Here is a 16,804-nt window from a genome sequence, read left to right as displayed (position 1 = left end):
GAGGATCCATGGGCTCCCATTCAAGTGAGATCATTGCAAAAGAAAGCTACTTTCTTACAAAAGCACTTAAGACTTCAGGTGGCAGATTGAACAGATTAACCCCAAGGACCCTGTTCAAGCAAGTACACTTAGTAATGAAGAATGAAGCATGAAGCAAGTTCCCCCCCTCACCCAAAAAATGTGTTGCAATACCCAGCCATATCTTTAGAACAAAAATTAGTTTTATTTGAAAGGAGAAGATTGCAGAGAAGAGTTTGGGTGTGCATTGCTGTTGAAGTTGAGTCTAGAGCAATTGATTGCTCTGAGGAATTTTAAGGGCCTGAGTCACTTCAACTGTTCTCACATCCAACAGAAAGAAGATGAAAGTGGGCAAATTACCAGAAATAAAAATAAGTCTCAGGGTTAGAACAGGAAAGTCATCCTGGCCTTGGTGAAGTATTTCCCCTTGAACACCATTAGTTGGTGCACCACAGGTTTCCTCTCCTCCATAGTGCTAGCATGGAGGCCCCGGACACACACATACACACCCCACTGCAGTTATATCAGTGGAACCCCCCAGTGTTCAGGGGAGAGGGAGCGCTCAGTGGCCTGAGCATTGGCCTGCTAAACCCAGAGTTGAGAGTTTAATCCTTGAGGGGCCATTTAGGGATCTGGGGCAAGAATCAGTACTTGGTCCTGCTAGTGAGGCAGGGGGCTGGACTCTGACCCTTTGGGGTCCCTTCCAGTTCAGAGATATAATATATATGGAGATATACCTATTATGGTAGACAGCATAATGTTGACAAGAGGGCTTCTGGGAAGTGGAGTACATACAAAGAGAAGCACTCCCATCAGGATAGGTAGCTTCTGCACTAAGCGCTACAGCAGTGCAGCTGCACCATGCAGCTGCTCTAAGTGTATACAAGCTCTTAGTCAGAACAGGGATTCACAAAAGTTACTGAAGATGTACTACAGATGTCTAGCACCACACCTTAAAGACTTCTGGAGGGCTACTATTGGAGAAGCTCACAAATTTAACAGGACTTGGCTGTCAGAACTGAGTTAGTGAAAACAGCACTGACTCAGTTCATGCCCTTAGTATTCAGACAGTGTCCTCTCTGCTCCAGGCATTTTTGCTTTGTCTTACCTGTGGCACACCCAGCCAGTCATCAGCTTGCTGCATGGCTTCACGAGCATTGTCAACTGGTTTCTTAGGGTCCCAGGTCTCCCAGTCAGGGCAGAGACCTAAGAATAAGCAAGTTGCGCATTCAGAACTCACATTGACAGTTTATTTGCTAGAGAAGGTTTTTTTAAATGGAGACAGTCACACATAACACACTGCTTATTCTGGGTGAGAAACTTTCCCAAATTGTGCACATGACAGCTTTTATAGTCCAGAAAGCAACTGACTCTCACGGAAGGAGATCTAAATAGGAAGTCTCACCATCGTGAGTGTTTTGCTTTCAGATTAGAAGGCTGGCTTCCTCAGAGTTCTAGAACTACACTTTTATTGGTTGCAGCCATCATTCTTCCAAGGAAGGTGGCATGAAGTAGGATGTGTCACTTTTACTTACTGACTGCCAAGTGTGTGCACTGCAGTTCAGTGACAGCATGTACTTCCAAGCTAGCCTATGAACCAAGAGGCCAGTCAGGAAAGACTCTCCCACTCAGGTCACCAAAATGCAAGGTTAGATTGCTTAGAGAGCCATCTGATTGGGAGGTTTTAGATTTAGCCTGAGGAATGAGGTATCTTATTGTGCTTTAAGTTTTAAAGATACTTAATGACACTCGAGTCCTGATGCTCAGTGGAATCTTGTGCAGCATTGACAATCTATACTGTGAAGATACTTTCTCCTAATGGTGCATAGCCAGAACTGCACTAGATTATGTGAGCTAACTATATTTACAACACTTTCATAGCAAAAACAGGCACTTGGGCTGCTCTCCCCCCAATCCCCTGGTCATGTTATTCTTGCTCTAGTAAAGAAATACACAAATAAAAGGTGAAAAATTAGAGTTTTGCAGGGGTGCAGCTTCCTCTAACTTCTACATTCTGCTCCCAGTAGGAAAGTGTTTTAAAAGCCTTAATGCAGAACCTCCTGCTATAATCTGAAGCGGAAAGATGTTCCCATGTTTGGCCCAAACAACAAGTGCTTTTCAGATTGGGAGCCAATGTTCGCTCCTTCATCCCTGGTGTTGCTCTAGTCGGTTAGAATACAACTGTAGTGGCAGCTGTAGTAAACCAAACTATATTTTCATCTTTGTGATATTTCCTTTGACCTTTACCCAAGTCATTTAAAGCTTGCTTCCACAACTACTGCTTTATAAAATGACCTGTTAGTCTCATGGAGAAGGGCATTAGATGTCTAATCTTATTACTAAATTTAGATTAGCTCAAATGCTGCCACAAGGAATAAAAGAGGGAGGAAAGACCCTGATCTACAAAGAGAACACTTACCTGGTGCACAGCTATCAACCAGGGCACCCAATGCCTTGCCATCCTGCCAGTTCTGATTGAAGTTTGTGATTGGCAAGTAAGGAATTTTGTTCTGAATCCATCCCAAAAGTCTCTGCTTAGGGGTCTGTTTCTTGGCATCATCATCTCCTTCATCCTCCCACACTGGCATGGAGATGGAATAATGGAGGATAAGGGTCCATACTAGGCCAAGGATCAGTTTTAAGTTCCCATCAACAATTGCTTTGCTATCTGCAAGACACAAGAAATGTGATTAAGCCTTAAATTGATAAAGGAAAGAGCTCGCACTATTTTAATCACTATCAATCAAGCACAGGAATTACACAACACTGAGGTAGTAACCTGACACCAATGCAAAGAGCTTTAATTTTGGCTCCTTTTAGCTTATTACCAAAATAGTTAAAAATGACAGCCAAGTTTAAAAAATTGTTGCTCACTGTATGCAATTACAATACAAGAATGTTAACTGTAAATTAGTGTACAGCAGAGATATACAAATACATAGTTTAACAGTATGTACTGTACAGAACTCAATTATAATATCCCAATTTGCATACCACTCACATTCTAGGAAGCTAGTTTTGTCAGACTGTTTTTTGGAAGCCAGGTTCAAACGGTTTAATATATTTAAATACTTGTAGAAGATGTGTCTGCTTTGGTGTGAAGTACCAGTTAATAAAACCGGACTGCAGGCTGTTGAAGCTCCCACAGAAGAAGATTAGAAGTTCCGAGAGAAAGTTCATGCAACGTAAGTGGTTTTGTAGTCTAGCACCAATTAAACAGCCAGTCCTTTATATTGATCATATATTCAGCCAAGTTCTTTACCCTACTTTCACTTCAGTATGAATATTCATGAGAGGGAGGACTTGTAGCCTATCAGGTCACCTACCCTAAAGTAGGATGTGTTATGATCACAAGTGTCATACTTATGGCTTCAAGGAAATGCCGGCTAGGAAGCTCATATCAGACTGGAAGCTAGAATGTATGAGTTTAGGAAATGTGCAGAGTATCTTTGCAATATAACCATCTGCTTCCTATTTTGTAAACCCCTATTCTATCAGGCTTCCTCATTTTGTATTTTGCACTGCTGCTCTTTATTACCCATATATGGAGCATTCACCTATCAGACCAAGATCCTACCATTTCAGGGTGTGAATTAATTTGGGATAACTGGGAACCTAGCTATAACATCACTATGCCAGAAGTTTCTCAGTGCTTAGGTGTCAGAATTTGTACTGGCCATTGGCATTTCAGTGTTACCCTTGATTCGTAAACAGGCAAAGCAATGACTTATGTTCTAGTTAGGACTACTTGAAATATAAAAAGAAAATAGCAATGCTTTATGTTTGAGTCAGAAATACCCATCCAGCATTACCAGGCAGGTGAATCAGTCGGATCAATTCGCTATATGTATGAAATACTGCTCAGTTATGACAAGGTGTGGCTTCACCAAGTTGAAGCACATCACTAAAAAGCTTCTATTTTGCAGTTACAGCAAAACTGCAAATCTACACAGAATTTAAGAGGGATCATTGACTGCAGTGAGCAACAATATGGTTTAGTGGTCTGAATCAGCTTCCTGTAGTGCTTGATTCTCACCATTTCCTTGGGTGTGCCTCAGCAACAGTCCCTGACAAAAACAAAAGGCAATTTAATGAATGCCATTTCTGAAGTCTTGTCTGTTATATCTAAGATGGCAGTTTGGTCCTGTTCCTATCAGGGTCTCTTGAATTCTCTTCAGTTATCTTGTTTTAGGGCAATCTCCGTCTTGAAATTTGGACCAGATTAAAGAGGATATGCTCTATCAACTCCATTTGCTCACTTGACCACTTCTATGCAGTGGTAACTGATTCTGTTATAGAAGAAAGTCTACTAGAGTCCCCTAACCCAAGCAAAGCCACATGACATTCAGATGCTATGAACAGCATGAAAAACTACATTAGCAAGTTATCAGGTGAGGGTATATTTGGCACAAGTACTAGATACTGTCAATTTGACAGTCATATCTACTTTTAAACTATTGTTAAGGCTAAGATTTGTCATGAATATTTCTAGTAAAAAAAGTTAGACAGGTCGCTGGTAAAGAAAAATTCACAGAAGCCTGTGAATTGTCTGACTTACTAAAAATATTTGGAACAAAATAGGGAGCTCAGCCACAGGATCCCCACACTGCACCCAGCAGCTATGCAACTTTGGGGCGGGGGGAGGGAGGGGCCTGCTACAAGGGGTTGAAGTCAGAGGTAGCAGAAGTAATGGATTCCATGACTTCCACAACCTCCATGAAAGAATTGTAGCCTTAACTGTTGCACCAAAGGTGACTTTGGAGATCAGGGTTTTGGGGCGGAGCAATTCAAAAATCTGATTTGCTCCAAATCCCTGTTGGAGATGACAATTTCCAATTTTACTTGTGCATTTGACAGTTGGCCCCATTTGTGGGTCTTTTACAGGAAGGCAGTAAGAAATAAAATAGGAAACATGGGTGTTAAAGCTTGACAGGGCATCAGAGAGGTTTTGTTCCAAGAACTACCTTTTGTGCCAGTTTCTATCCTTTTAAGAGAATTCACCAGTCTCCTCCATTTTGGTTTCCAGCATGGTTGACTGATCTTTAAATATACAGAATTATCCAGCTTACATTAAGCCATACTGACTAGCTTAGTCTTCTGTTGGTGAATGAGGAAGAGTTTAATAGAACTGATCAAAAGGCAAGTTCCAGAAAATATGCAAATTAGTTTTTTAACTCTCCATCCAACTCTAGTGGAAGTCTCCAGCACAAGTTTTGAATAAACTTGTTTGACAGTTTAGCTCATGTCTATTTTGCCACTTTAACTAGTTCTCTGGTCTCAATTGCTTGTAATACAAATACCAGCGAGATGAGCAAGTATCCATTTGTAATCACTGCATAATGACCAGAGACACTGATTATGTACCATTCTATGATAATTAAACTTGAACATCCAGGCCCTTAAGGCTATTCCCAGGCCAAGATGTCCCAAAAACCACTAGTCAGACTTCAACAACAGATGACAAAAATGCTTGTTAAGTTATGTCCTCTTGCTTGGGAGGAAGTTATACATGTTGAAAAGTGTGTTACCACAGCTAGAGCCAAGTGAGCACCAGAGCCTGACACAATTAGAGTTCCCATCTAGGAAGAATGGGCATGTTCCTTTTGCCTTACCTACTATCCAGGACATGTGGTCTGAAATCTGGGGATATGCAGAATTGTGTTCCATTGATGAAACCGTCTAAGCCAAGTCTTTCTAGAACTTCTAGTCAGTTTAAGATTTGTATACAGTTGTCACTCAAGATCAGGGGTGGGCAAACTGCAGCCCACAGGCTGCATCTGGCCCACCTGTGGTTTTAATTTAAAGAGCAGGGTCTGGGGCTTGCCCTGCTCCAGCACTCCAGCCATAGAGCAGGGTCAGGGGGATGCTCCATGTGGTTACTGGAAGTAGCGGCATGGTCCCACTCTGGTTCCTACACATAGGAGCAGCCAGAGGGCTCCACTCTGCACACTGCCCCTGCAGCTCCCATTGGCCAGGAACCACAGCCAATGGGAGCTACTGGGGCAGTGCCTGCAGACAGAGCAGCATGCAGAGCTGCCTGGCTACGCCTCTGCATAGGAGCTGGAGAAGGGACATTCTGCTTCTAGGAGCTGCTTGAGGTAAACGCTGCCCAGAGCCTGCACTCTGGAGCTTCTCCCCATGCCCTAACCCCCTGCCCCAACCCTAATCCCCCTCTTGCCCTCTGAACCCCTTGGTCCCAGCCCAGAGCACCTTCCTGTACCCCTGAACTCCTCATCCCCACCCCAGTGCCTGCACCACCCCACTCTCCTGCCCTGAGCCCCCTTCCTGCACCCTGAACTTTTCTAGCCCCACCCTGGAGCCTACACCCCCAACCAGAATCCTCACCCCCTCCTTCACCCCAACCCAAATTTTGTGAGCATTCATAGCCTGCCATACAATTTCTATTTCCAGATGTGGCTCTTGGGCCAAAAAGTTTGCTCACCCCTGCTTTAGATGTTACTTCAAGATGATCATGCAATTGTACTGTAATGCTTTAATGTGCATTTCTATTAGCAGTGAACATGATGCTGTGTGTTCAACTTGACATATCCCAGAATAAGCTGTCAACACAAGTGGCTCACTTTTAGTTCTGCACAGAAGTTCAAGAAGCACCACAAAAAAGACACTTACAAACAGCAGTTTAATCCTTTCAAAAACTTGTGCAACTATGACTATGCCTAATGATGAATTTCCCCATTTATGTTTCAATGCTGGAGACCCAGATTGTCTAATGCATCGTTAGGGGCTGTGACAAACTAAAAGAAAGTTCACCATACTCAGCCAGCTGGCCAAGCACAAGACATGGAAGCCTAGTTAAAAGTACTTTTCAAGCTTTCAGCATCCTTACTCATTTCCCACTCAGTTATTTGAATAAGTTACCACGGGCAGCATGGGCCCTGAAGTAAAAGCAAGAGGAATTGTCAGCTTCACTTTTGGCTCCTGCAACAGGAGCAACATAGATACAGCAAGAGCCTGAAGGGAATGTTGCAGGAAAGGATGAACAAGATGGCTTTGAATAAAAGCCATAAACATTCCAGCAGCCAGAAGGGAATGAGCAGCGTTCATTCTACAAACGCACACCATAGACAGAGAGAAGCCCCCAGAGAGGTAGCATTCTAGCCCTAAGCTGATGTCTGTCCACCCTAGCTTGGAAGTTGTTTGTATCCCATTAGCTGTTTCCTCACTCCTGTGTATTCATCTCTTGAGTGACACCTTGCAAGCTCCCTAGTCCCAGGGTCAAGGGCTAACACATTGTCCTTGTTTGCAAGCTGAGAGAGATTTGTCAGGAGATAAGTGACAGTAAGACTGAAGGTTGTTTGACCCTATTAGTCCAGGCAGCTTGAATGTGACTTTCCATATCACTGAATCTCAGGAGTTTGGTATGTTCGCTTTTAAAATCAGCATGTGCCCTCATATTTAAATCACTGCACAAGTTAACAGCTCCAAATGTCACTGGTTGCCAAGAGATGCTCCTTTATCACATCTAGGGTGACCAGATGAGAGGAAGAAAATATCGAGATGCATGGGGGGGCGTCCACCGGTGGAGCACAAAAGCCCAAGTGCTGCACTGGCAGAGCGAAATATCGAGACAAATTGTGTCCGGACCAAAGATTTTATTAGGACATCTGGTCACCCTAATCAAATCAAAGCTCAGAAATGCACTTATCACAGTTCAGGACAACTGCATCTGTATCTGCTCTTCAATGGTCCAGCAGGGGCACTATGTCTAGGCTCCTAGCTCCAAAGGAGTCATTTCTGCTGGAGAGAAACTGGCCTCTCCCCCCACTCCCGATCAAGGTATTTCCAGGCTGCACAGTTCCACTGAACTCCCCACAAGTTTCACTCCCTAGCTAGCCAGCTTTGTTTATAGTCATTTGAAGAGAGTGCTGTGATTGCCCATAGTTATTAGTCAGCACACAGCACTCCCAGCAAACCCCTTAGACTGAAACTACTACAGCTAGGATGACCACATAAACTGACAAGCATCTATGGAGGTTGTTTACCAGAGATCACCTCAAACTGAAACAAGGGCTCTGGCAGATTGATCCTTTCCCAAAATGATTTTCTCCTGTGGTCACAATAGCTGTTAGCTCAGAACAAGCACATGCATCAATGCATCACTACTTTATACTGTTTTGGCCTCTGAGCTTGTCTTCCATGTAAGAGGTGCAACAGAAGGTCCCCTCTGAGGGTGAAGCTACAAAATGCTTCACTCCAGTTAAGCAAAACACTTCATATTTGCATACCCCTTCCTTTAGAGTTTAAGAGAAGACCACAACTTGGTTTGTCCCAGAAGTTAATTCTTGTCTGGTGTATTGGTTCAAATAGTCCTTGCAAATCCACGACACTTCCCTGGATTTAGATTAGTCAGATCTCCCCACTAGAGATGTTACATGCAAGTGTTTGTACTGTGGGATTGTTTTTTAAATACAGACTCTAAGATACTTAAACTTAATTCAATAGGTTCCTTGTGCATATTGCAGGAAACTGCAATATCTGTCACTATGCCCCTCAAGAATTGTACCAATTATGAACACTTGCTTAGGAAGAGTCAGCTTTGTAGGTAAGCAGATGACTGGGAAATTGCCAAGTGACTGATGCTTCCAGGTGGGGCATTATGGGAGTGGACCAGTGACCCAAGAGCTCTTGGTCAAAGTGCTACTTGGTAGAGCACCAATGCTCTACCGGAGCCCTTCTCTTAGCCAGTTACTGAATGCAGGATGTCCCAACAAGAACTGCAATCTACATGCTGCACTGTAATTGCTACATTTACACCGTAGGTAACTTCTAGTTCATGCTCATAGAGGACTATGTTAATCCAAATTAGGTACCTCTTAGTCTACACTTGCAGGGTCACATTCCTATAGCCTGAACTGCAGGACATGTTGACAAGCCCATAGCAGCAGACTAGGTTTCATATGTAAAAAGTATTTGCCATTTTGCATTTACAAAAGTAAGTTTTCTGGTGCTACTCATCCTGTCAATTGCATATCCTTTGGACTTCAGTGGGATTTGCATGCAACTAGTCAGGTAGCTGTGGCCCCTTGGTGACCTCAGGCTCATACAATGGTACTCAATCTTTCCATACTACTGAACCCCTTTCACGAGTTTGATTTGTCTTGTGTACCCCAAGTTTCACCTGACAAACTACTTGCTTACAAAAATCAGACAAATAGCAGTGCCACAGACAGTTAGTGGAAAAAAACTGCTTATTTTCTCATTCTGCATGTATGAAATTTTAGTTATTGGCTTCCATTAGTGCTTTTTATTTAAGCTGTTAAACTAAGCAAATATCTATGAGTTGACGTACTCCCTAGAATACCTCTGAACCCTCAGGGGTATGTGTACCCCAGTCAAGAACCACTGGTCTAATACACAAACTGACCAATAGCCCAATGTTGTAGGAGTCACAACTTGAGAACACATCCAAGACCAGCAAGGAGTGGAATTTAAGTAGGTACGAGTCGTGAAGTTAAGGATTTCTATTAGCAACCTTTGCTCCTCAACTATCATTTTTTAGTCCAGAGGTCAGCAACCTTTCAGACGTGGTGCGCCGAGTCTTCATTTATTCACTCTAATTTAAGATTTTGCATGCCCTTACATTAACATTTTTAGAAGGTCTCTTTCTAGAAGTCTAAAATATAACTGTTGTAGGTAAAGTAAATAAGGTTTTTGAAATGTTTAAGATTAATTTAAAACTAAATTAAAATGCAGAACCCCCTGGACTGGTGGCCAGGACCTGTGCAGCATGAGTACCACTGAAAATCAGCTTGTGCGCTGCCTTTGGCACCCATGCCATAGGTTGCCTACCCTGGTTTAGTCTGTAGGTCAGTTACATAAAGAGGAAGAGATGCAACTCAGCTTCAATACAAGCAGTGGTAGGATAGGTGTTATGAAGTTTACCTAGTGGCATCAACCTAGGTAAGCAGTGCCCTACAAAATTCATGGTCCATTTTGGTCAATTGCATGGTCCTAGGATTTGAAAAGTTGTAAATTTTTTCAGATTTAAAGATCTGAAATTTCATTGGGTTATAACTGTGGGGGTCCTGACCCAAAGGGGATTGTGAAGGGATTGCAAAATTATTGTAGGGGGTTCAGGATATTGTCACCCTTACTTCTGTGCTGCCTTCAGAGCTAGGTGGACAGAATGGTGGCTGCTGGCCGGGAGCCCAGCTCTGAAGGCAGTACCACTGCCAGCAACAGCACAGAAGTAAAGGTGACAATATCCACAACCCCTCTAATAACCTTGCAACCTCCTCCCCCAAACCTCTTGGGTCAGGAACCCCAATTTGGGAAATTCTGGCCTCCCCATGAAGTCTACACAGTAAAGGGTAAAAGCACACAAGACCAGATTTCATGGCAGAAACGAGATTTCACAATCCGCGAGGCATTTTTCATGGCCCTATACATAAGCTAGAGAGAGCAGACCCATTGAGTAGTCTCTCCACAAGCAAGAGCCATGTTGGTATAGCATTAACTGGCCATTCAAAAGCCCAATCAATGCTGTAGACCAAGGGTTCGACTTTTTCTGCTGGGATCTCCTTTGAAAATTTGTCTGGCTGTGATGTTCTCATGCCTCCCCCCCCCCCCCCCCCATCATGTCACCCATACTTTGTGCTGGTGCCACCACTACCTTCACAGTGACACCTGGCAGCTGCTGCTCTGTGGCCACCCAACTCTGAAGGCTGCACCGAGTAAGGGTGGCAATATAGTGACTCCCCTACAATAGACTTGCAACCTGCGTTTGGGTTGGGACCCTGATTTGAGAATCTCCACTGTAGACATTTGTTACTGATGTACAAGTACTTCATTTTAGAACTAAAATATTAAGGGGTTAAGTGACTGAGGTAGCAATAAAGATTAAACTCACTGAGTTTCCTCCCACTATACTTTTAAGAGCCTAAATTTAAACAGGATAATAAAAAGCATAAGAATTTCAGTGGCAGCTTTTCAAAAGAATGGATTATGGGGTGTCATAAGGCATGCAGTATACACCACCACTTTAAAGTCTTGAATGGGAACCATGTTTTAACTATAAGCCAATTTATAATTGCTGCTTAATGTGAGTGCCTGTTGAAGTTTGTTACCCTATTTGACAGTCTCTGCAGAGAGTCTACAGTAACTTTGTAGTGCTATTCAGGTTATAGGCATAGTGTAATGGAAGCCAAAAGAGTCTTTAGCTTGACTTAGATCAACTTTTCCCTTTTAGTGTACACAAGGCCTAAGCTACACAATTTGAGTTACATGAATAATGTAACTTTTGCATTGGAGACCCCTTTCACACAGCAAACCTCAGTGCAACCCCCCCATATAAATTTAAAAAGCAAACTTTTATAGGTAACTATTATAAATATTGGAGAAGCAGAGCTTGGGATAGAGGCTGACAGCTTACAACCCCCTCCCACCCCGATGTGGTAACCTTGCAACCCCCTCAGGGGTCATGACCCACTTTGAGAAGCCCTGACTTAGGCCATGTTTTCAGGCTTTCCTGCAGCCACAGAAGTTTCTAGCCTTCAATTAAAGCCAATTCATAGTCACAGGACTCCAGAAACTGGAGCTTTTGTCATTCCTAATGATTTTACCAGGAGGAAAGCACTACCTACATAGTGACAGCTGAACTTGTACTCACTTGGCTTTTGGTTTCCATGCATAGCAGAATTGTGGCTGCAGCTGTTTTTATTTAACAAGGAAAGACTAGTTTTACTCTAGAGAGCAAAAAGTTTTGCTAAGATTAGGAATCCCACAGCAACCCAAGGATGTTGTTCACAAAAAGTTATTCTTCAGATAGAGAAGCAGCATGGGGAAAGAACAAGTGTTACATAAACTGCATCAAATACTTCTTGAACTTTGCTCTGCAGTAGAGCTGCAAGTCTTTGTTGGACAATTTGTGGAAGCACGAGGAGATATTGCAGCAGACGTGAGTCAGCTCCATTGCTAAACACAGCAACTTTCACAGGACTTAACAGTAAAATGCAGACTGAAGGACTGGGGACAGGATCATGAGTACAGAAGATTTTTGAAGCACATTCACATTAGAGGCTCCAGAAGGTTTGTGCAAACTGAATTTCCAACCTTAAGTGTCAGAGGTGCTCCTAAGACCCCATATCAGATTTAGACTACTTCACCCCCCCCTTCAATCCTGCCCTACTAAGTAGTGTAGTAATACTGCTCTAATAATTCAATGTACAAGAGCCTAGCATTCCTTCCAATTAAGAAGCCCACAAGTTCCTCTTGTATTAGTGTTCAGCTGTTTTTACAAAGTTTGCTTCCCAGTACAAACTGTACTGTTCATTTATAGCATTATCAGTTGCTTGCATTGCTTCACTTCACCCAGAGAGTTCTTGATGCAATACTGCTTTGACTAACTCCATTTTATTAATGCCATCTAACCTGTAAAGACCAGTTGTAGAGAGGCCAATAACCCAAATTATTCACTTTTGGGGGAAAAACAAAACAAATAAACATTGACATATCTGCTTTTTTTCAGTCTGTCAACTAACTGAAACTTGCCATGAAGATTTAGTCTGCCATCGACAGATCAAGAGTTACCCTTTGTTCAGCACATGCCACTCCATAGGTAGAGGTGCTGCTGTAAGCCAGACAAGATTTACTTTGGGCACCCAACCCTTTAAAAGGGCCAACAGTTAGATTTTCAGTTCTCCCACTTACGTTCATCCTTCAAGATCCACTTTCCTATATCTTAAACTAGTGTCAGTCACCCTAAATTTGCAAAATCTCAAATCATGTACTGCAGACTTCTTGCAGTTTGATTCCTGGTCATCAGTAATCAAGACTCACGTTTCATATGTAGCAAAAAGAGCACTGCTTTGCACTGTGACCACATCAAGCAGAGGAGACTTCCCCTGCCAAACACTGCCCCTTGTTCCTTTGTGTTTCCTGAATATTTACAGGGATGTTGACTTGGTACCTGGCAGTTCTCCTCAAGTCATTAATAGTACCTCTCATGTTTAGGATCCAGTATAAAATTTACTGGATTATCACTAGTTTAAACACACAGTAAGCACACCCATGGGCATTCAGGCATTTTGTATACTACATTAGCTTTATAGTTATCAATTTAAGTGTGATGAGAGCAAGTTTAACTCCATCCACAGAATATCAAAGATGTAGCTTAATGTATTTCCTGATATCAATTGAGCCTCTTACCACCATAGAGGTCTTGTGCTGCAGATGTGCAAAAGCCATTTGCCCATTAATTCCAACTCTAAGAATAAGTTTCATGCTAAGCCTCCACTAGGTTTGTTGAAGACCAGACTATGCCATCAAGTAGTTAATACCAGCCCAGTTCCATGTCAATCCAACTGGCACATTAACATAGTGTTAAGTATTTTGCTCGCTGGGTTAGAGATAGTAATCTTGTTTACAAAACCACTTTCCCTCCCAACCGCACTGTATGAAGGTATTATAAAGCTCTACTTACCTCTGGGTGGGACAGCCACTAAACCACAAATCTGAAGGAAGAAACTACAGTCATGCTCATCTCCCAGCCACACTTGTATTGTCCATTCTTCACCAATGCAGGACCTTGTGTATTTAACCCTATGCTGGCAGGGCCCAGCTGTCAGTGACTGTTATACTGGTCAGTCCAAATACAAAACACATTTGCCAACCCCCATTAACATCCCAGGAATTTAGATATTGGAGAGTGATGTCTGACGCGCTCGTGTGTTCAGAAAAAAGTTCTCCCATCCATAGCCATAACACTGCTATAGAAATGGATTTTTGCCTACTAAAATACAGTATCAAGACAATATGAGAAAAGGCAGCAAGACTTCAACTTTCCCCTGCAGTTCAATCTCAGATTTAAGTCCTACACCATGAGAATTTTGCACATTGAGCATGCAGATGAGACTCACTAAGTTGAGTGAATTGAGAAAGGAAATTCTTTGCTTAAGTGCACTGTATACATTCATTCCATAAGCTTATTGTGCCTGTTAAAGCCATTAGCAACATCCTCTATGGGGATAATGTGTCTAAATCAATTACACAGGTTCCTGTGTGCCTTGGGAACATACATCCTCTATTTCCTTCAATAGCTCTTTAGTCTAGACCCACCGAGCAACTTTTCTGGGCCTGGAAGAAACAGCTTGTCGTCTGCTTCTACAGTGACCCCATAAATTGGGCATTATCTTTTATTCCTAGGCATGATACCAGCAAGCTCCACAGGTTTACTGTGCCTAACTAGTCTGTTCCAGCTTCAGTGCTATTTATAGTTTGTTCAGAAACTTTAGTTTTGTGACTAATTTGTCACAATCTCTAATTAAGCAGAATTTCTTTATGGGTCAAGAAGTGTTACCCCCCCCCAAAAGGGACCATTACAGTGATCACCAGTAGCTTAAACAGGTGAACCCTCTGCATTCACTTATATTTTGCTAGGAGAGGTAATTTATGTTTATTCTGACGCATGCTGCTCCCTGCGAAGGTGTGGATTTTTGTAAAAAAAAGTGGCTGATTTGAAGAGAGGCTGGCTAAGCTGTCAGACTAGAAACTTGGGATAGCATTCAAGTGAGTGATGCCAGGAATGAGGGAGTTCTGCTCGCTTTTTTGGCCTGCCAATCTACAGAAGCCGTTTTATTTGAGTGCTGACATGCATTTGGCATTATCTGTGCCAATTACTTTTTTGTTCAGCCACTGAACAAAAACCTTTCAGGTCAACAAAATGGCATGTTGAGTCAAAAAATGGAAGTCTCTCAAAGATAATGAAACTGATTTTGGAATTTGAAACAATTCAGTAAATTCAACCTGAATTCACTAAATGGTTCAGTCGTTCTGAATCTGCTTTTTTTGGCAAGAAGTTTTGGCCAAAAGAGATTTCAGCCAGCTGTACATACAGTGCACACCGGGGAGGGTACCTTTTAGGACAAGATTTCTACTCTGAGAAGTCACTCATTTTGCAGCTTTCATGCTAGTTTTCTTGCCATTAAGGCTGGTAAGAACCTGCTGGTTAGATTCAGGGCCACCTGAGAGAGCAAGCAGGATCATTACCCTGGCCCCACAATCAAGTGGAGTTGCAACCTAGCACACTAGGTTGCAGCCCTAGTCAAGTTTGGCATGGCCGCCCCATCATCATGGAGGCCAAACCTGAGTAGCACTGCAGCTTGGTGTGCCATGGTGTGACACCTGGAGCAGGGCCCAGTCCCCATGGGACAGAAACCACTAAAAGTGGGAGAACACACCTGTCCTGTACTCCAACATAGCCCCCAGCTTCCCCTCAGTGGTAAATTTTGGGGGGGATGACTAGGTGGGACCACCATTTCAGATTTTTGTCCTGGGTCCTAAAAAGGATTTGAGAGGTCCTGAGTAGTTAGAGGGGAAGGGAGAAAAAGAAAGCCACACACACCAGACCCACACTTAACTGAAAGTTAAGTCTGAATGGATTTAGATTTCAGTAATGCTTTTAATGACACCACCACACCCATACACCAAGTTCTTGTGGTATAAGGCATGGACCTCAAAGACAGGAATCCCTATCCCTCACCTGAGCAAGAAACTTCTTCCCCCTCAACATGTGGTGAGATGCTAGAGTACCACATTTTCTGTTGTGGGAATTCAACTAAGGTTTACTACAGAAGTGGGTTAAAAATAAGCCATTGAACCACAAATTGCTTCCATAAGGGTGGCTAGGTGAACAAGAGCAGGGGGGTCCAGATAATTGCAAAATTAGGTAGTTGATAGATAAGGCTGTATAGCCTGGTAGGAAAGAGTACTAGAATAAAAAACTACACACCTTTAAATGGCATAATATCTCACCATCATTTTGGTACAGCACTTAGAGCTCTAGAAGTACCAGGAGGGCATCAAGAATCCTTTCAGAAGGCCAGATTGGATAAGCAGTCTCATCAGCAGTCACAAAAAGCAATGCAATGTTGCACTGAACCCGAATGATGACCTCCATACAAGTTAACCATTTAAAAATCATCCATCTGGCAGCGAGCAAGCCTTCTTGCAGCTGTACTGCTAGGAAGCAGATACCCAGCCACCAATTAGGTTAGTCACATGTATATCCATGATCCTTCTTTAAAGGAAGTTTGAATGTTCAGTCTTTATACACCAGTAAGCTTTCATAAGTGCTGCTTTGTTAGGGATACTTTGTCCCTTGCCAGTTTTGCAGGGCAGTCTGCCAATGTGAGTAAGTTAGCCACCACGACATTTTGAACTAGAAACCCCTGGTTGTTAAACTGTAAGCTAGTCTGGCAGTTGTGCCTGAAACTGGAGGCACACAGTAATGCTTCCTGTTCTAATAAATTCTTCCACACCCCACCTGTGAAACTCTACATTTGTTTATTACTAATCAAGAAACTAGCTTTCAGACCCCTTCTTGTGTCCTTGAGGCCTGCTGCAGCATGCTTTGCTAAATGACATCATTGACAAACTGTTTATTCTGACAATAGGCCCCATGAGCACAGGCCCCTTATACTTAAAGCACATTCCTGGTTAGTGAAGTCACCTTTGCTCCTGTGTTAAGAGCCCCCAGAAGTGGATGTTGAGATCACAATTTTTTCTTGCATGGGACAAGCCCTGACTGAAACACTGCTTCAGATACGCTTCATGCATGGACACCCCAAGCTTTTTCTTGGTAACTTTACCACTATGCATTAATACACAAGGTAGCGTTCATAACATCCATTCATTCTGTATCCAATTTCCTCATGATGCCTGAAGAGTATTGTTTACTCCAATGCTTTTTTAGATGGACTAATTTTGTACTATGTGGTAAAAAATGCTTCTTGCTCGTGACATTAAGTCCTACCTGGAGTCTGACTGC

General features: G+C 42.8%; 1 protein-coding gene across 4 annotated transcripts in view; it reads right to left on the bottom strand.

Annotated features, from left to right (window-relative positions):
* The window catches only part of FLNB (filamin B), a 111,361-nt gene that overhangs the window by 69,864 nt on the left and 24,693 nt on the right, over nucleotides 1-16,804 (bottom strand). For all 4 annotated transcript variants that reach the window (XM_039546615.1, XM_039546617.1, XM_039546618.1 and 1 more), the window contains exons 3-4: nucleotides 2,438-2,686; nucleotides 1,127-1,224 (exon numbers count right to left, since the gene is read on the bottom strand). In XM_039546615.1, the coding sequence (XP_039402549.1) occupies nucleotides 1,127-1,224; nucleotides 2,438-2,686 (347 nt within the window). The remainder of the gene's footprint in view (nucleotides 1-1,126; nucleotides 1,225-2,437; nucleotides 2,687-16,804) is intronic.

The sequence above is a fragment of the Mauremys reevesii genome, linkage group 7, assembly GCF_016161935.1.
Source record: "Mauremys reevesii isolate NIE-2019 linkage group 7, ASM1616193v1, whole genome shotgun sequence".
In the NCBI taxonomy this organism is placed as follows: domain Eukaryota; kingdom Metazoa; phylum Chordata; order Testudines; family Geoemydidae; genus Mauremys; species Mauremys reevesii.
The sequence above is the reverse complement of the archived record's forward strand: the minus strand, read 5'-3'. Positions and strand labels throughout refer to the sequence as shown.